At 39.5% G+C, this 20,065-nt stretch overlaps 1 protein-coding gene across 1 annotated transcript; it reads right to left on the bottom strand.

Annotated features, from left to right (window-relative positions):
* Nucleotides 1–38: 38 nt before the first annotated feature.
* On the bottom strand, nucleotides 39–19,941 carry LOC100867093 (uncharacterized). The gene is made up of 7 exons (XM_086908990.1): nucleotides 19,694–19,941; nucleotides 12,036–12,120; nucleotides 10,930–11,586; nucleotides 8,675–10,810; nucleotides 4,523–8,599; nucleotides 1,264–4,394; nucleotides 39–1,183 (listed from the first exon to the last, which is right to left on the bottom strand). The coding sequence occupies exons 2-7, from the start codon at nucleotides 12,100–12,102 to the stop codon at nucleotides 881–883; spliced, it is 10,371 nt and encodes a 3,456-aa protein (XP_086765116.1). The 5' UTR covers nucleotides 12,103–12,120; nucleotides 19,694–19,941; the 3' UTR covers nucleotides 39–880.
* Between the last annotated feature and the right edge of the window lie 124 nt (nucleotides 19,942–20,065).

The raw sequence follows: 20,065 nt of genomic DNA, 5'->3' as shown, positions 1-20,065 counted from the left end.
ATAATCAATAAAATAAAAAAAATTGTAAAACTCTTCTATACTTCATCAAAAAATTTATTGATATCAATTTGCAAAAAAATCTAATACAGACACACACAATATTTATACACATTTAATAACAATTCTAGAAGTGCTTCATATTTATCACTAAATCGTAACAAACGTTATGTAGCACTTCCTTTTTTTACTTATTTAAAATAAGTAATATTTTAACATAGATATCTTTCTATAAATATAAAAATTATAGAAAGAAATAAAGATAATAAATGAGATGTTTTATATAAAGAAAGGAACAATTAGAATAATTGACACATAATTATATACAAAATTATCTTTGCAAGGTTAATTTTGTACTGTATTCAGAACATGGTGCTGAGGTTTCTATATATGCACATAAAATTTCATATTATGTTATAAAGCGTTTTAAAATAAAGTATTCTTGTAAAATTACGAATATGTATATAAATGTTCGTATAAAAATGTTCAAATATGTATCACAAATTACTGAATACAGTCGAATATTGCATACAAGTCCCTCAACCAAAAACCCCAACTTTCGCAATGTATGATTTTCCAACGATTTTACGATTTCATAATGAAAAATCGTAAGAAAATTCTAATTATATCTTTCAATAATTATTACGAATTAATTCCTATATATAAATCGATAGATTAATTAATTGTCACAAGATGACTGCTGAAGATCTGAATATTTTTTTAAGAGATCTTCCGTAGCCATGTTGTGCAGATATTTAGATATATATTCTAATATTTTTCCTTCAAATATAATTATAAAACAAGATAATGTCAGAAATTATCCTGAGAGTTTACTGTCCTTTCGAACTATTAAAACTTTCTATCGAGATAAAGAAAATATTTTTTAATGATCTATAAACTTTAAATTTCTGGCAGACAAATTAATTCCTTCTACTGGAATCTTCCATTTCTTATCCCAATTCTCAATGCTATCTTCAAGTGCAAATAATGCACACATTGGTAATCGTAAAGCACGTTCGCATCTTCTCGAAACCGACCAATACAAGTAGTTTTGTGGACATTTGTATACGTAAGCCTGAAGATTGCCGTTGGAATCTCGTTTGCAATTATAGAATATGTTGCTGCAACCTGATTTATAAGGATAATGACCCTCTTCCGGACAAAGTGATTCGTTCGACACCTTTATCTAAAAATTAAAACATATATATTTTAAACAAAATGCATATAAACTTATATATATCAAATTGTTTAAAATGATATACTCACAGGAGATACTTCACTCCTCTCCAACCTTCTATAAAATCTACCAGTTGCTTTACTATCGGTACAAGGTTTACTGGCTTTATTTTCAGACAAACATTGCGTTTTTTGTTCATCGTAAATTTTTCCTTCTGGACAGCTTAATACAATTACATTTATTTCCATATTACTTTCAATAGTACATTGATAAAATAGATTGCAATATTTTGGATGTCTTCGGAAACCTGTTGGACAGATTAGTACTATTTGTTCATCAGTTAAGTTTCCGATTGGACAAGGCGTTTGAATAGAAGGTTCCGTGGTAGAAATCGATATTTGCGTAGTGGATTTTTGAGATTCTGTCGTTGAAGTCGATATTTCGGTGGATTCAGTAATTTGTTCCGAGCTAGATTCTGTATTACTTTCAGTAGTTCCTACAGAGGTTGATTCTATCGTAGAACTAGAATCTGTACTTACTTCAGATGTAATAGTTTCTGAAGTTGATTCTGTGGTTGCTTCTGAAATCAATTCGGTAGTTGTTTGAGACGTAGATTCATTAGTTGATTCAGATGTTGTCTCTGAAATTAATTCGGTAGTTGTTTCAGATGTTGATTCTGTAGTTGCTTGAGATATAGATTCACTAGTTGTTTCAGATGTTGATTCTGTAGTTGCTTGAGATGTGGATTCACTAGTTGTTTCAGATGTTGATTCTGTAGTTGCTTGAGACGTGGATTCACTAGTTGATTCTGTGGTTATTTCAGAGATAGATTCAGTAGTAGTTTCAGAAGTGGATCCAGTGATTGCTTCAGATGTAGACTCTGTGTTTATTTCAGATGTAGATTCGGTTGATACTTGAGACGTAGATTCTGAATTTGATTCAGTTGTGGATTCTGAAGTCGTAGATGATTCAGATGTTGATTCAATTGTAGACAATTCAGAGGTTGATTCAGATACAAATTCTGTTGTAGATTCAGAAGTAAATTGCGTACTTGATTCTGTAGTTGTGCTTGTTTGCATCGATGATGTTGTAGATTCAATTTCTTCAGTTCCCATCGACTGTGTTGTAAATTCAGTAGAAAATGTTGTTTGTTCTGTACTAGTAGACGGACTTGACGTAGGCATTTTGCAATCTCTTGGAGGATAGACTGATTCAGGATAATTGCATACGTTAATGCTAGGATCAAATATGGTTCCAGGTGCGCAATCGAAATAATATATGTTAAAACCATTCCCATTATCGACGCAACGATAGAATTTGTTACACTGTGTTGGATGCGGATAAAAACCTGGTTTGTTACAAACTATCGTATTATTAGGATTTTTCGAAGTACAGTCTGAAATACTTGATTCTGTAGAAGATATCGAAGAAGTTGAGGATACAGAAGTTGAGATTTCAGTACTCGATGATTGTATTTTCGTTGTACTTGTAGAAGTTAGCGTACTATTAGTAATTGAACTAGTAGAACTACTAGGTGTTGTTAAATCAGATACTGCAGAAGTGCTTGAAGATCCTTGACTATGATCATTATTGTCTGAGCAAGAAGTTACCTGGTCAATATAGTTACAAGTTTGAAGAGTCTGATCCCAAGCTGTACCAGGTGCACAGTCAAAATCATACCGTTGTAATCCATTTTGAGAATGTATACAACGATAAAATTTCGTACAATCGTTCGGATTTGGGAAGAAACCTTCTTCTGGACATTGCGCTATTCCAGAAGATGAACTGGTTATAGTAGTTTCTGATGTTGGTGTAATACTGCTCTCTGGTGGCAAATATGAAACGGATACTGTAATACCTGGAGATTCAGAAGTTGTACTTGTTTCAGATAATATAGTGGAAGAAGATTCTGTAGATTGAGAACTAGTATTTGTTTCAGATACAGTGGAAGATGATCCAATAGTTGTTTCTGAGCTAGGTATTGTACTACTCTCTGGTGGCAAATATGAAACAGATTCTGTAATACTTGGAGATATTGATTCAGAACTGGCAGTGGTTATTTCAGATACTGTGGGAGATGATATAGTAGTTGTTTTTGGATTAGACGTTGTATTACTCTCTGGTGGCAAGTATGAAACAGATTCCGTAATACTTGGAGATATTGATTCAGAACTGGTAGTACTTGTTTCAGTAGTAGTTGTTGGAAGTGACGTAGTAGAAGATAATATTGTAGATTGAGAACTCGCTGCTTCAGATGTGGAAGATGGCAAAGTAGACTGAGTGATAGGAATATTTGATTCAGCTGTAGAAAACACAGTCGATGGTGATACTGTTGATGTAATAATTGTTGAAATATCTGTTTGTACGTTAGTTATCGATGTAACATCAGATGATGATGTCGACGAAACTAATGGACCACTAGTTAATATAGAAGATGTTGTGCTCTCCGATGATATACTACTTTCTGTTTGTGATGTACTTGGTTGATTAGGATTGCTATTAATTTCATTTTCAGACGAATTTGATTCCGTAGTGACCGTGGATCCATTACAACTAGTAACGAGATAATCGTGATTACAACTTTGAAGAGCTGAATCCCAAGCAGTACCAATACCACACTGGAACTCATATTTGATAAATGTAGAGCCAGTACCGACACAACGGTAGAATTTACGACAATCTTCAGGGTCAGGAAAGAATCCTTCTTGAGTACATTCTATTTCAGGAAACGTACTGACTGTTATGGTCGCCGCAGTAGTAGTAGATGTAATATTATTTGCAGGAGGTAAATAGGATATTGATTCTGTAATAGTTTCAGAAGGAGTCGATCCAGGTTTAATTGTCTGAGTACTAGCAGAAACTGATGAAATAGTTGATGAAGATATTTCTTCCGATATACTAGATGGAGTAGTAGCAATAATAACATCGTGGTCAGTTGAATCTTGATCTGTAGTAGTGCTCAAAGAAATAGTTGAATCTGGATAAGAAGTGATTGAAGAATTGGATGAACTAGATTCTTCTTTACAATTTGAAACGAGGTAATCATGATTGCAACTCTGAAGAGTAGAATCCCAAGCAGTACCAGGACCGCATAAAAATTCGTATTTACTAAATGATGAACCACTGCCGATACAACGATAAAATTTATGACAATCTTCAGGATCAGGAAAAAACCCTTCTTCAGTACACGTACCAGGAACGTTTGTGCTTCCAGGAGTACCTAAAAGATATATAATTAATTAAACAAATAAGATCTTAATAAATAAGATATATATATATATATAAATATAGTTATAAAACATATATAATTCTAATAATCATAAAATAATATTGAAAACATTACAATACCTGAAGAAATATTAGGCGTGCCAGAAGTACCAGGATTACCAGGAGTAACAGATATATTAGGTGGACTAGGAATATCAGATTCAGATGAATTAAAAGAATTAGGAAAATTCGAAACACTGATAGACTCACTAACAGAAGCAAAGGTCGAAGAAATATTTTGGGTAACAGATGTGCTGCTATACAAGGGATACGGAGTAGAAATCCCTAATGTTTTTGAAGTCACGGAAATTTCTGTACTGACTGTGGTTTCAATGGTTATAAGTTCTGTATTAGCAGGAGATTCTGTACTAACTAAGGTGTCAGTAATGAGTGAAAATTGCGAACTACCAGAAGTTTCTGTGCGCACTGTAGCTGGAGGTACTGGAGTGTCAGAAGATTGTGTAACTTCAGTTATTGGAGATTCTGGACTACTAGGAGCTTTTGTGCTCACTGTGGCTTTAGTGGCTGTAGGTTCTGGAGTTTCAGTAGTGACTGGAGATTCCGGACTACCAGAAGTTTCTGTGCTTGCTGTAGCTTCAGCAGTAATTGGAGGTACTGGAGTACTCGAAGATTGTGTGGCTTCAGTTGTAGGCGAAGATTCTGGACTACTAGGAATTTTTGTGCTCACTGTGATTTTAGTGGCTGCAGGTTCTGGAGTTTTGATAGTGACGGGAGATATCGGACTACCAGAAGTTTCTGTGCTTGCTGTAGCTTCGGGAGTAGTTGGAGATACTGTGGTACTTGAAGATTCTATGGCTTTAGTTGTGGGTGAAGATTCCGGACTACTAGGAATTTTTGTGCTCACTGTGGCTTTAGTGGCTGTAGATTCTGGAGTTTCAGTAGTGATTAGAGATTCCGGAATACCAGGAGTTACTGTGCTTGCTGTAGCTTCAGGAGTAGTTGGAGGTACTGGGGTACTTGAATATTGTGTGGCTTTAGTTGTGGGTGAAGATTCAGGACTACTAGGAGTTTTTGTGCTCACTGTGGATTTAGTAGCTGTAGGTTCTGGAGTTTCAGTAGTGACTGGAGATTCCGGACTACCTGAAGTTTCTGTGCTTGCTGTACCTTCAGGATTAGTTGGAGGTACTGAAGTACTCGAAGATTGTGTGGCTACAGTTGTAGGCGAAGATTCAGGACTACTAGGAGTTTTTGTGCTCACTGTGGTTTTAGTGGCTGTAGGTTCTGGAGTTTCAGTAGTGATTTGAGATTCCGGAATACCAGGAGTTACTGTGCTTGCTATAGCTTCAGGAGTAGTTGGAGGTACTGGGGTACTTGAAGATTGTGTGGCTACAGTTGTAGGCGAAGATTCAGGACTACTAGGAGTTTCTGTGCTCACTGTGGCTTTAGTGGCTGTAGGTTCTGGAGTTTCAGTAGTGATTAGAGATTCCGGAATACCAGGAGTTACTGTGCTTGCTGTAGCTTCAAGAGTAGTTGGAGGTACTGGGGTACTTGAAGATTGTGTGGTTTTAATTGTGGGTGAAGATTCAGGACTACTAGGAGTTTTTGTACTCACTGTGGCTTTAGTGGCTGTAGGTTCTGGAGTTTCAGTAGTGACTGGAGATTCCGGAATACCAGGAGTTACTGTGCTTGCTGTAGCTTCAGGAGTAGTTGGAGGTACTGAAGTACTCGAAGATTGTGTGGCTACAGTTGTAGGCGAAGATTCAGGACTACTAGGAGTTTTTGTGCTCACTGTGGCTTTAGTGGCTGTAGGTACTCGAGTTTCAGTAGTGACTGGAGATTCCGGACTACCAGAAGATTCTGTGCTTGCTATAGCTTCAGGAGTAGTTGGAGGTACTGGGGTACTTGAAGATTGTGTGGCTTTAGTTGTGGGTGAAGATTCAGGACTACTAGGAGTTTTTGTGCTCACTGTGATTTTAGTGGCTGCAGGTTCTGGAGTTTTGATAGTGACGGGAGATATCGAACTACCAGGAGTTTCTGTGCTTGCTGTAGCTTCGGGAGTAGTTGGAGATACTGTGGTACTTGAAGATTGTGTGGCTTTAGTTGTGGGTGAAGATTCAGGACTACTAGGAATTTTTGTGCTCACTGTGGCTTTAGTGGCTGTAGGTTCTGGAGTTTCAGTAGTGACTGGAGATTCCGGACTATCTGAAGTTTCTGTGCTTGCTGTACCTTCAGGAGTAGTTGGAGGTACTGAAGTACTCGAAGATTGTGTGGCTACAGTTGTAGGTGAAGATTCAGGACTACTAGGAATTTTTGTGCTCACTGTGGCTTTAGTGGCTGTAGGTACTCGAGTTTCAGTAGTGACTGGAGATTCCGGACTACCAGAAGATTCTGTGCTTGCTGTAGCTTCAGGAGTAGTTTGAGGTACTGGAGTATTCGAAGATTGTGTGGCTTCAGTTGTGGATGAAGATTCAGGACTACTAGGAGTTTTTGTGCTCACTGTGATTTTAGTGGCTGCAGGTTCTGGAGTTTTGATAGTGACGGGAGATATCGAACTACCAGGAGTTTCTGTGCTTGCTGTAGCTTCGGGAGTAGTTGGAGATACTGTGGTACTTGAAGATTGTGTAGCTTTAGTTGTGGGTGAAGATTCAGGACTACTAGGAATTTTTGTGGTCACTGTGGCTTTAGTGGCTGTAGGTTCTGGAGTTTCAGTAGTGACTGGAGATTCCGGTCTACCTGAAGTTTCTGTGCTTGCTGTAGCTTCAGGAGTAGTTTGAGGTACTGGAGTATTCGAAGATTGTGTGGCTTCAGTTGTGGATGAAGATTCAGGACTACTAGGAGTTACTGTGCTTGCTGTAGCTTCAGGAGTAGTTGGAGGTACTGTGGTACTTGAAGATTGTGTAGCTTTAGTTGTGGGTGAAGATTCAGGACTACTAGGAATTTTTGTGCTCACTGTGGCTTTAGTGGCTGTAGGTTCTGGAGTTTCAGTAGTGACTGGAGATTCCGGTCTACCTGAAGTTTCTGTGCTTGTTGTAGCTTCAGGAGTAGTTGGAGGTACTGGAGTATTCGAAGATTGTGTGGTTTCAGTTGTGGATGAAGATTCAGGACTACTAGGAGTTACTGTGCTTGCTGTAGCTTCAGGAGTAGTTGGAGGTACTGGGGTACTTGAAGATTGTGTAGCTTTAGTTGTGGGTGAAGATTCAGGACTACTAGGAGTTTTTGTGCTCACTGTGGCTTTAGTGGCTGTAGGTTCTGGAGTTTCAGTAGTGATTAGAGATTCCGGACTACCAGGAGTTACTGTGCTTGCTGTAGCTTCAGGAGTAGTTGGAGGTACTGCGGTACTTGAAGATTGTGTGGCTTTAGTTGTGGGTGAAGATTCAGGACTACTAGGAGTTTTTGTGCTCACTGTGGCTTTAGTGGCTGTAGGTTCTGGAGTTTCAGTAGTGACTGGAGATTCCGGACTACCTGAAGTTTCTGTGCTTGCTGTACCTTCAGGAGTAGTTCGAGATACTGGGGTACTCGATGATTGTGTGGCTTTAGTTGTGGATGAAGATTCAGGACTACTAGGAGATTTTGTGCTCACTGTGACTTTAGTGGCTGTAGGTTCTGGAGTTTTAGTAGTGACTAGAGATTCCGGACTACCAGGAGTTTCTGTGCCTACTGTAACTTCGGGAGTAATTGGAGATACTGGAATATTCGAAGATTGTGTGGCTTCAGTTGTCGGTGAAGTTTCTGGACTACTAGGAGTTTTTGTGCTCACTGCGGTTTCAGTGGCTGTAGTTTCTGGAGTTTTGTTAATGACTGGAGTTTCCGGACTACCAGGAGTTTCTGTGCTCATTGTAGCTTCAGTTGTTGGAAGTTTTGGACCAGCCTGAGTTTCTGTGGTTTTAAATGTGCTTGAAGGTTCTGTATTTATTGTAATTTCAGGAGTGACTGGAGTTTCAGGTGTATGATGTGCACTTGTTGAAAAATCGGATAGAATAGTCGTTGTTAGTGTACTATGTGTGCTTGTTGTTTCAATTTCCCCAGGCGTGTTTGGTGTACGAGTTACTGTTGCAGTGGTATTTAATCCATGCGTGCTTAGTGTCGCTAAGGAGTTTGGTGTATCCTTATTGCTATCTGTACCGGTATTACCAGGAGTTGGAGTGGTTGTTAATTTAAGTGCAGTAGTGCCTGTTCCAGTAATACGAATTAGTAATAATTATATTAATATTTCTATATTTAGTTGTTATGGCATGTCTAATGGATATTTTTATGAAGTATTTTTTTACGTACCAATGGATTGAGAAGAATCAGAAGTTTCATTTGTACTTGATGAATCTGGTCTTTCAGGCGTTCCAGCAGTGCCAGATGGATTATGTGTTCCTGTCGTACCAGGCGTGCCAGATGTACCAACTGTTTCAGATGGAGTGCCAGGAGTACTAGCTGTTTCAGGAGTTCCAGACGTGTCAGAAGTTCCAGGCGTGTCAGGAGTTCCAGGCATGCCAGGAGTTCCAGGCGTGCCAGGAGTTCCAGGCGTGCCAGGAGTTCCAGGCGTGCCAGCAGTTCCAGACGTACCAGAAGTTCCAGACGTTCCAGGAGTACCAGGCGTACCTGGTGTTCCAGGCGTGCCTGGTGTCCCAGGTGTGCCTGGTGTTCCAGGTGTGCCTGGTGTTCCAGGTGTGCCTGGTGTCCCAGGTGTGCCTGGTGTTCCAGGTGTCCCAGGGGTTCCAGACGTGCCAGAAGTTCCAGGCGTGCCAGGAGTGCCAGGAGTTCCAGTTGTGACAGGAGTCCCAGGAGATCCAGAATTTTCAGACGTACCTGGTGTTCCAGGTGTGCCTGGTGTTCCAGGTGTGCCTGGTGTTCCAGGTGTGCCTGGTGTTCCAGGTGTGCCAGGAGTTCCAGGTGTGCCAGGAGTTCCAGATGTGCCAGGAATTCCAGGTGTGCCAGGAGTTCCAGATGAGCCTGGTGTTCCAGATGTTCCAGGAGTTCCAGATGTGCCAGAGGTTCCAGACGTGCCAGGAGTGCCAGGAGTTCCAGCTGTACCAGGAATGCCAGAAATACCAGGAGTTTCAGCTGTACTAGGAGTGCCGGAAGTTCCTGGGGTACTTGGTGTTCCAGGTGTATCAGGAGTTCCAGACGTGCCAGGAGTTCCAGGCGTACCAGGAGTTTCGGGCGTGCCAGGAGTTTCAGGCGTGCCAGGAGTTCCAGGCTTGCCAGGAGTTCCAGGTGTGCCAGAAGTTCCTGATGTACTAGGTGTACTAGCGGTTCCTGAGGTGCCATCAGTTCCAGGTATTTCAGGAGTTCCAGGTGTGTCAGGAATGCCAGGAGTTGCAACTGTGCCAGGAGAGCCAGGAGTGCCAGAATTTTCATTCGTACTTGGAGTTCCAGGTGTGCCAGGAGTACCAGGAGTTCCAGGTGTGCCAGGAGTGCCAGGAGTTCCAGGTGTGCCAGGAGTTCCAGGTGTGCCTGGTGTTCCAGGCGTGCCAGGAGTTCCAGGTGTGCCTGATGTTCCAGGCGTGCCAGGAGTTCCAGCAGTGTCAGGAGTTGCAGATATGCCAGAAGTTCCAGATGTACCAGAAGAGCCAGGAGTGCCAGAATTTTCTGGCGTACCTGGAGTTCCAGGTGTTCCAGGAATTCCAGGCGTGGCAGGAGTTTCAGATGTGCCAGAAGTTCCAGATGTGCCAGAAGTTCCAGATGTGCCAGGAGTTCCAGGTGTGCCAGGAGTTCCAGGTGTGCCTGGTGTTCCAGGTGTGCCTGGTGTTCCAGGTGTGCCTGGTGTTCCAGGTGTGCCTGGTGTTCCAGGTGTGCCTGGAGTTCCAGGTGTGCCTGGTGTTCCAGGTGTGCCAGGAGTTCCAGGTGTGCCAGGAGTTCCAGGCGTGCCAGGAGTTCCAGGCGTGCCAGGAGTTCCAGGCGTGCCAGGAGTTCCAGGTTTGCCTGGTGTTTCAGATGTGCCTGATGTTCCAGGTGTGGCTGGTGTTCCAGGTGTGGCTGGTGTTCCAGGTGTGCCAGGAGTTCCAGGCGTGCCAGGAGTTCCAGGCGTACCAGGAGTTCCAGATGTGCCAGGAGTTCCAGATGTGCCAGGAGTTCCAGGTTTGCCTGGTGTTCCAGGTGTGCCTGATGTTCCAGACGTGCCAGGAGTTTCAGGCGTGCCAGGAGTTTCAGGCGTGCCAGGAGTTTCAATTGTGCCAGGAGTTCCAGGCGTACCAGGAGTGTCAGGTATGCCAGGAGTGTGAGATGTGCCAGGAGTTCCAGACGTGCCAGATATGCCAGAAATTTCAGACGTGCTTGAAGTGCCTGGAAATCCAGGCGTTCCAGGTATACCTGATGTTCCTGGGATGCCAGGAATTGCAGATGTTCCTGGAATGCCAGGAGTTCCAGGCTTTTCAGGTGTACTAGATGTATCAGGAGTTCCAGATACGCCTGTCATTTCTAATGTGCCAGGAATTTCAAATATGTTAAATGTAATTAATTAATTAGATATACTTATAGTTTTATTAGTAATATAAGTATATTAGGAGTATGAGACATGCTTAATGTTATGGTAGTACCTGTATTTTCTGATATTGATGTAGTTGATGTTTCTGGTTTAGTTATAGCGTCAGATGTATTATTTGCTTGTCCGGCATTATCATTTCCCGTGTTTGATCCTGTTTTGCAATCATCCCGTGATACTGCCCAAGGATGATTACAACCTTCTATATCTGGATCCCAGACTGTGCCAACACCACATTCAAATTCATATTTTATGAAGTTTCCGGATCCTGTATCAACACATCTATAAAATTTTTTGCAATCATTTAAGTCGGGAAAATATCCTTCTTGGACGCATTGATTTCGACCCTGATCACTGCTAGGTTTTCCAGTTGATAATTCGGTTGAAGTCGAAGTAACTTGAGTCGTAGTCGTAAGTTGTACAGTTGTATTTGTGCTTGTGACGATTTTCTTTGTTGTGGTATCTGTATCTAGTCCGCCACATTCAGGGCGACCGCTGTCGCTAGGAAAAGTACATATGTTTCCCTTGTATTTCGAAAATACTGTTCCAATAGCGCATTCAAATTTAAATTTCCTTAGAGGTCTTCCGAATCCCCAATCGACACATCTGTAGAATATCCTACAGTCGTGAGGATCCTCATGATATCCTACTTCGATACACGCGAAACCATTTAAAAGTTTAGAGAAGTCGATGATATTTTGATCTATAATATCTATAAAATATTGAAAATATTTATTAGAAATAATAATTATATAATGAATTCTTTGTATTGAAACGGAATTCGATTCGAAGTTTTTCTTTAAAAAATTAGCAACGATTCGGAATATTCAAATTTAACTGACATATGATCTGTATAAAGAATGTTATATTAATGACGTATTTTCTTTGATGCACTCAAAGCTATGCTATATATCTTGCGCAAAACTAATTTGAAGACATTGCGAACAATAACATTTTTGATAACGATGACGAGAAATAAAATAAATTTTAAGACGTGGAATTGTTAAGCATATTACATGTTTCGTGTACAAGTCGGTTTATCAAAGAAAACATAGTTCATGCATTTCCTTCATCATATATCTTTTATGTCATTTCTACTACAAACTATGAATATTTCGAACTAATTTTTGTTCAAACTTCGAATCAATGATCAAGTCTTACCAGGTTCGGCAAATGTCGACGAAATTAATATCGTTATGACGCTTAATTTTACTAAGCTTGTCCACATGATTTTTCTTCAGCGTATCTGAAATTAAAACGATCCACGATATCGTAACGCTATGATAAAAGTCAATCATAATTTTATCGATTTCCAAACGAGGAATTAAAGATGATCATATAAATTCAGATTTAATTCCACGTTCGAATTTCTGTCGTTTTAACGGGATACAGAACATGACGTAATCTGTTTTCTAGGTCAAGAGGCGTGGATTTCCTCACTTGTGAATTTCGTATAAACAAGCGAATATAAGCAACCGTACACAGTTCACTGTTACGTCCTGGTTGGCCTACGTCCAATCTTCCCCCATCAGCGACAGTCAAAGGATTCTAACTGTCTCCTGACCTTGGTTGGAATAATTCTCGGCATCATCGGCAATGATTCAGGATCAAACGATTCTCATTTCGATCGCGTCCCCACAAACCGATCCGTGACCCCGATTTTTCTGTTATTCGATAGACTTACACGTGCTAGGCAAACGATTTGAATACCCGCCTGATAATTGATTCACTTTTACAGTTACGTTTAGCATTGATCTTCGACACGTATTTAATGATTTAACGCGATAAATTCTTTCACCAACACCGTGTAAATCACCATTCTCGTAAACGGTATAAGAAAGACGAGATGTGAATGTTTATGTATATCGTCTTGGCTGTGCCATCTTACAATCTACATTGTAAATTTTTTAATTCTCTTCTAAACGAATTCTTTCTATGCAGCCGATGCAACGATTACTGGCCATCAGTAACAGTTTACCGAATCGTTTATCGCAGTATTAACAGTAACTCGAATACAGTCACAACCATCGAAAAATTCACAGGAGGAAATTCCTCGTAAATAGTCCGATCAGAAAGTATTATTCCATGAATTTATCACGATTTATCACGAAATTACCACGATTCGAATCACGTTTCTTATCGAAACGATAAGATTCGATGGGAATTCCTATGCATATATTTTCCTATGCGATGAAACAAGGGAAGAAAACGTTTGTTCGGAATTCTCTATCTTCGATCTACACCTTGATTCACAATCTACATTCCCACGCGAGGATTGCGAACGCTAGATATTTCGAAGGTAGGCGGAGATGTATCGTTTGCTACCATCGACGATCGTTCGACAGACTATCGATGCGATTGAAAATAACGGATAGATATATCTGTCGTTGATTCGATCACAAAAATTGTATTTATTTCTTCTCCTACAAATATCGAATTATATTCAATACAAATACAATTGCTGCATTAATAGTGAAATACTATCACAATCTTTTTTTTTTTTTTTGTTTCTTTCGTTTAACTAATTGACAGAGATTAAACAGAAGAATAAATCATTGAAAGGGCCAACGTCGATGATTAGATTTCGAAAGTTTTGCATCGTTCTCCGATCATCCACGCCCTTTTGTTTCTTTCCTCAAAATCATCGTCTACGCGCAATATGGAATGTACCTCTCCGGATACGGAGAGATACACCAGATCCAATGTCATAAATATCATTGGTCAGAAGCAACAGCGATGCTACGCAGTATCGCATCGTCCACGATTTACGACTGGTCAAGGTGCACGTATAGCGAAATAGCCATGAAAAGGAGAGACGAAATAAATAAATCCTGACGGATCGAAAGCTGTGAACGAAGTTGTGTTCGAGTTGAGCAGAAGCGGAGAAAGCTGTGTGCGTTGAAATGGTAAATCTGGCCGAGCTACGCTCCATGTCTTTCATGCGATCCTTCCTCCTTTCTATTGGTTAGAGTGAAAAGAGAAGGATTGCATGAACAGTGACATAATCCGAGAATGCGGCCTCTCCGAGCTCGGAATGAAAGAAGAGGAGAGAGTGTGGTGACATAACATTACAGTCAATGTCAGTGTCGGTGATCTTGGCATTGGAGTTGACCGATTTATAATCGAAACGAGAAGCGGTTTTCGCGATATATTATATCACACGGAAACTTAAGATCTGATAAAATTGAGAATGTTGTCAAATATGGATTTCATAGTTGATTCTGTATATTACTATTTTAGTTTAACTCGAAAGGTTAAATTACATATTAAAAAATAACAATTAAATTAACTTGTTTAGATTTCTATAATTTTCATTCGTATCCTTATTTTGTTAAATGATTTTTATCGGTTTTATCAAAAACCCGTTCCGACTTAAGGCGATTATTTATATATATTTGAAAGGCGTCGAAGTGGTACGTCCACGTAGGTCGTGGATTAGTTTAATCGCAGATTTACATGATTTTCGATTTACCAGAAATGGCCCGTGCGATTTGGGTGAAGCACCTTTCCTTGTTGAATGAAACATTTCGCGCGGCGAGGGTTCAAGCCCCGTTCACACGAGATTCGCGCTTTGAATACGAATCGATCGGACCCCGTGTCGACGGTGTTCCCGATTCCTCGAGAATCGTGCAAAAAAACAAAAGGATATGCGTCGTGGATCGCATTTAAAACAGTTTTATTGGAAGGCCAAATGCTCCAGAAGAGAAGAAGAAAAATTCGCTTGAAACTTCTCCACCTGGTGTTTCTGCGATCAAAGAAAATTATATTTTCCAAGAAAGTCCATATTATTTCATTTAAATTGTATATCAACCGATATATTACGGAATAAACGTTTGTCCTGTGTCAGAAACATCTTACGAATTATTTTTTCAATCATCAACGACAGTGCATCTGTAGCAATATATTACTCGATCATAAATTTGTGTCGAACTAATACAAATGTGTAATACTAAATGCAGTGTAAACTAGGCAAAGGTGCACAAAAAGACAGAATAACGACAGATCATCAAGAAGTTATACGACTTATTTATAAAACCATTCCAGCCATTTTGCCACCTGTTGTTGCTGATAGAATAAAAGAACTCGAAGAAACCTTGAAACATTACAAGCTCGAGATGCATTTCATGCTTTTTTCGTGCAATTAAATTCGCTTTTGAAATATCTTTGTTGCAGAAATTACAAGGTAGAAAATACAGATTGTATAACGATGAAAAAAAAAAAAAAAAAGAAAAACTTGAGATTCTCCCTTCAAGAATGTTCTTTAAATATTCGTAAAAATTTTGAATATTTTTTTTTAACTTAATTTGATTTTGAAATAACGTAAGAGATGCTTTAGAAAGAGGCAAACATCTCGAAAGGTATCATTAATTGTACATTTTCTCGCGAGATCTGTGATTTAACGATTATACGGACCAAAAGTATCCGGAAGTAAAAGAATTCAGGACTGCAATCGAACCATCAAAGTAACGATTTAATTGATACTTTTGATGCTTGTATATGTAAATTTGTAAATTTGAATAAACATCCGTGAATCTTCTTTGAAATTTGATAAATTTTTCAAATCTACATGTGTACACTAATGTAAGAGTAATTTCTCTTAATTTCGTGCAATTCGTTTCGTGTATTTCCCCCTTCCTAATGTTGTTATTCTTCTAACGAGAAAATATAATTTTTTCGATTCGTGAAGTCAATTTTCCGTGACAATTTGTGACAATTTTCACAGTGAAAGCTCATCAAGTAGGGGGGGGGAAATGCAGCTATGTAACTGTTTTGCTCGAAACGCGTGGCCTCGAATTAAAATCAATTGTCCGATGAATCGCGGCTCACGATTCAGGAAATCGATGCGTACAGTTAACCGTCTCGTCATCTTTGCGATTCACTCACGAATAATAAAAAAAATTAAAAAGAGATTTCCAATAACCGACACGAGTCGAAAGAAATTTAGCTGCCTGTTCCTTTCAGAATGTTTCGTGATGTTCAAACTTCGCGAGTCTTCGACTCATATTCTCAAATTCTCGAAGCTCGTAAGAACGTAAAAACGAAGCACGTCCTTGAAAATCATGGTCAGTTTGATCGAACCAGTTCTCGATCCGAAGAGAAACTATCGACCAGACCAGACTTCTTCTTCGAAGCTATAAATGTCTCAGTTCGAAAGAGGAATTCCTCCTATGGAATCGTTACGCTTGGTAAGATCCAGTTTGCCATTGCCGAGGAAGAGAGGAAAATTCGATGAAATGGCGCGAGAAAGACGAAAAAAAGGGGAAAAAACAGTCAGCCGTCGCCAAGTACGAAAGCGAAAGATAAGCTTATCCCCGATTGGACCAGTTTGTATAGCGCCTAGGGGTATGTAGACAAATAACAAGAAGAGCAATCAAGAAAAGATAAAACGCATCCTGCCGAAGAAACAATCCTGCGATCCGGTACAGTGAACCTAGTTTGTTGTGGTGGCACGCTCGATGCAATAAGTGCAGCCTTGCCGTGGAAAGTCGCAAGGCCGTTTCTTCTCCCACTCTATTCTCCTCTCTCTCGTATCCTCGTTAATGCACGAATGACGCGCGAATTAACCGGGTAATCGAATTACAAACACCTCTAACATTTCGCTTAAATCGCTTAATCCATTCAAATTTGTCAAAAATTAAATCCAACTTGGAAACATTTTACTTCTTTCGCTTCTATACTTCGCTTCAACGAACGCTTGTCAGAAAGACAAGGTTGAAAAATCGATGGAAATTCTCTCGTCTAATCACGATTACCAATAACGATTGCAATAATGCAATCATTCGAAATTGATCAAAAGATCGACAAGTTTCGAAGACTAATTCAAAGACAATGCTATCCTTCTTCGTATAATATCCACGGTAAACACGTCGGCCGGCCAAGGTAATCGTATCCACGGCGACTCGCAATTAAAGGGATACTTGTAAATTGCACGTGCGAGCCACACGGGGCCGCTTACATCGTCCTCTTCATTTTTTCATTATCTCCCTTATTCGCGACCTCCCCGTCCCAACGTTAACCGTAGATTTATCATACATCGCACCAACGAGGTTCAAGGCTCTGAATATGCTCGTGCATCACGGTTACAAGAAAATGAGAAATCCCTTTAGGATATTAACGACGACGTAAATAGAGCGTAATTATAATCAGTGTGAATCAATGAGAGAGAGATATAAATTACGGGAGCGTTCCTTGTTTGGAACTATTAATAATAACGTATTCTTAGACAATTTGTTTAAGTTCCTCGAGATATCTGTCGCGTTTCTTGATAAAGAAAATTGAAAATTTTCCTTCCCCGAAGCTTTGTCAGTTCTTGAACTTATTTTTGACATTATCGATGTTTTCGAAACAGTCGAAGAGAATTTATTAATGGCCGTTTTGAAGAATTGTGCGATGCGTGACTACGAGGTGTTAATTATTATTCAAATTAATTAAACAACGCGGAAGATAACGCGTGGCGAAAATCGACTAGTACAATCGCCGATCATAGCTAATAGGAGTAAGAGTAAGAAACAATGTTGCTATGCCATTGAATAGATTCGTTCTTCACAAGGAGAATATCATTAAATAATAATATGAATCATGGGATTTGTCGATGAAAACTCGGAATTCTGGAATCTTTCAAGGCTAAGTTTCAATTAAAAAAATCCGATCGTTAAAGTCTCGTTAATAATGGAAAGTTTTCCGCGATGGAGTCTCCATCCAGTTACAAGAAATGGCAATTTATTCTTTCACAATCCTAATAGTCATTTTATCGGATCGCGTGCACTTTTGAATTCATAAATGTGTATAACGTTGGATAAAAACAGACTTACAAAAGCCTTAAACGATTCGCTTATTAAGAAAACAATATACTCGATGCTTTCTCGATGCCGCGTTTCATTTTTAATCGATTTCTTGTTGCACCTGACAATGAAACGAACCTGTCCGTGCACTCTCCGGCTCGTGAACCGTGCCAGTGGAATGTCCTTCGCGGATTCCCACTTTTTGTCTTAAAAATCCGGGAAGAATGGCTCGTTAAACCAAATGAAAAAGTATCGCGTACATCCGTCTCTTGTGCATAATGCATTTTACTTATTGCACCTTAATACGTTCCTTGAAACCTACGTGCATTATTTCATCGTCGATCAATTTGAAAAATCGCCATTGATAACGATAGAATTCTTCATCTCAACGAAAGTATTTCGATCGAAATCTTCTCTAAGATTCTTAACTTCTTAACGTCTAAATTAACATTTTTTTTTAATCTTTACGGATTAGGATAAAACTTTCGAATCGAATATTTCTATAAACTATTTCTTCTTTATGACGAAAGAACTTTTCAACTTTACACCTTAGTAAAAAATTTCGATCGAATATTTCTGTTCTTCAGCGACGAAAGAATTAACTGAATATTCAACGAGTCCTCTCATAACCTTCGAGAGATGCAGCTCGATGATTATTTAACGAAGTACGTTACCGCATTAACCGCTTCCTTCTTATCTATATTCAACAACTAATTAATTAGCCAATCAATTACACTATCTCCAAAAATATTTTTCAGAGGCCTTGCCAAAAACGCTCCATTTACGGGATACACGAGGATCGTGACGAGACAATGTCGAGGACAAGTTGCAAGTCGTATGGCTCCTGTACGAACGACTCAATGCCAAGATCGACGAATCGGTTCGACCGGTCGGGCGGAATGCTCGCCCGATCCAAATACAGCTCGCGATTTTCGAGTGACCGATGCGACGAGAATCGGCAATCGAGTTGGAGATTTTCGGCCGGCACACGTCCGGCCACCGACACGTTGTAACTTTTGTAAATCGTGCCTGCTAACCCGGTAAAACAGTTACGTGACTCCTGTGAATGTATAAAGTAGTTGGATCGTGCCGGTTTTCGCGGGAATCTTATTATACGAAGAATTTTGTACTTTTAGCGATAGTTTAAAAAAAAATCAAAGCCTCGATGTTTAATTTTTAATGCATAGTGTTGTTTATCATTTTATTTGTGACGTAATTTGGATTAGATCGGGAATGAGATGGCATTTGATAAAAATTGTACGTTCAATGTCGCATTTTTTCGCGGTTTAAAAAATAATAAAAAGTATAGTTGCTGATCTTTTGATTTTGAAAAGACAAGATATCTATTCTCGAAAGATAGAAAAATATTCGTGCATTATAGACATTTCACGCTGTTATAATTGTTTCATATTGATATTATTAAATTTTCGTACGTCGTTGTTATAAATTATTACGAGACATAAAAAAAAAAATGCTAAACAGTCGAGTGAACCAACCAGAATTTCGACAAGTCTTATAATTACTTTCAATTATCAAATGTATCATAATTAGAGAATCAATGAGACGCGTTCAAAATCCTCTACTAAATCGTTCGATCCAAGAGAATTCTGATTTCTAAATCTATATACCAATCTCATTTTCATAACCGTTTATACGTAGTTAATCTGTTTTTCAATGGGGAATCGAAACGTGTTGACAGGTATTTGGAAATACAACGCTGTGAGGTTTACACTGGTAAATCCACGTTCACTCGAGAAATGGCAAGACAACAAATTTTAACGAGATTCAAACATTCGTGTTTACGAAGGAACAATATTGTCCTGGAAAACGAAAGCACGAGAAATATCACTGGCGGTACATAACACTGTGACAACTTGCGATCCAACAACATTGATCACTCGACACTGACACGATTGTTTCAAAAAAAAAAAAAAAAAAAAAAAAGAAAAAGAAAAAAAAAGAAAAGAAAATTCCAGAATGAAAGAGTTAAAAGAAAAAAGAAGAGACAATGAACGAACGAATGAATCACCTACTCACCTTGTGCGTAGAATCAAAAACGATCTCTGTCCGAAAGTCCTCCGTTAATTCGTACAATTCCTCATCTCGCGGCTGTCTTTTCGTTTTTTTCCCCAATTTCCAAACATCCACGTTCGTTGCACCACGATCCTTCGTGAGCCGCGAGATGCTCGAAGAATGACGCGCGAGACGAGATGTCTGTTTTCAGGAACTATTCTGGAAATCGGTTGCCGATCGTGGCACGTTCTCGAGAGGGAGTAAGTCCTGAGGACGCGGATGGCTCCTACTTATAAAGACTTGGCCAAGTCTTGGCTCTCCAATTGGCTTCCAAGTGTGTGTGTTCAACGTCTACGTAAGTCGGTACCCCTTGTATGTGCGTACGTATGCGTGTCT

This window comes from Apis florea, unplaced genomic scaffold (assembly GCF_048593485.1).
Source record: "Apis florea isolate Af1SG1 unplaced genomic scaffold, ASM4859348v1 contig_3081_pilon, whole genome shotgun sequence".
Lineage (NCBI taxonomy): Eukaryota > Metazoa > Arthropoda > Insecta > Hymenoptera > Apidae > Apis > Apis florea.
Note: the sequence above shows the minus strand (reverse complement) of the source record. Positions and strands in the feature narration are given on the sequence as shown.

Coding starts and splice junctions, on each gene's coding strand:
- LOC100867093 (XM_086908990.1), bottom strand. CDS start 12,102: ATGTGGACAAGCTTAGTAAAATTAAGCGTCATAACGATATTAATTTCG. Junction 11,587..12,035: donor GTCGACATTTGCCGAACCTG/GTAAGACTTGAT, acceptor AATATTTTATAG/ATATTATAGATCAAAATATC. Junction 1,184..1,263: donor AGAGGAGTGAAGTATCTCCT/GTGAGTATATCA, acceptor TTTAATTTTTAG/ATAAAGGTGTCGAACGAATC.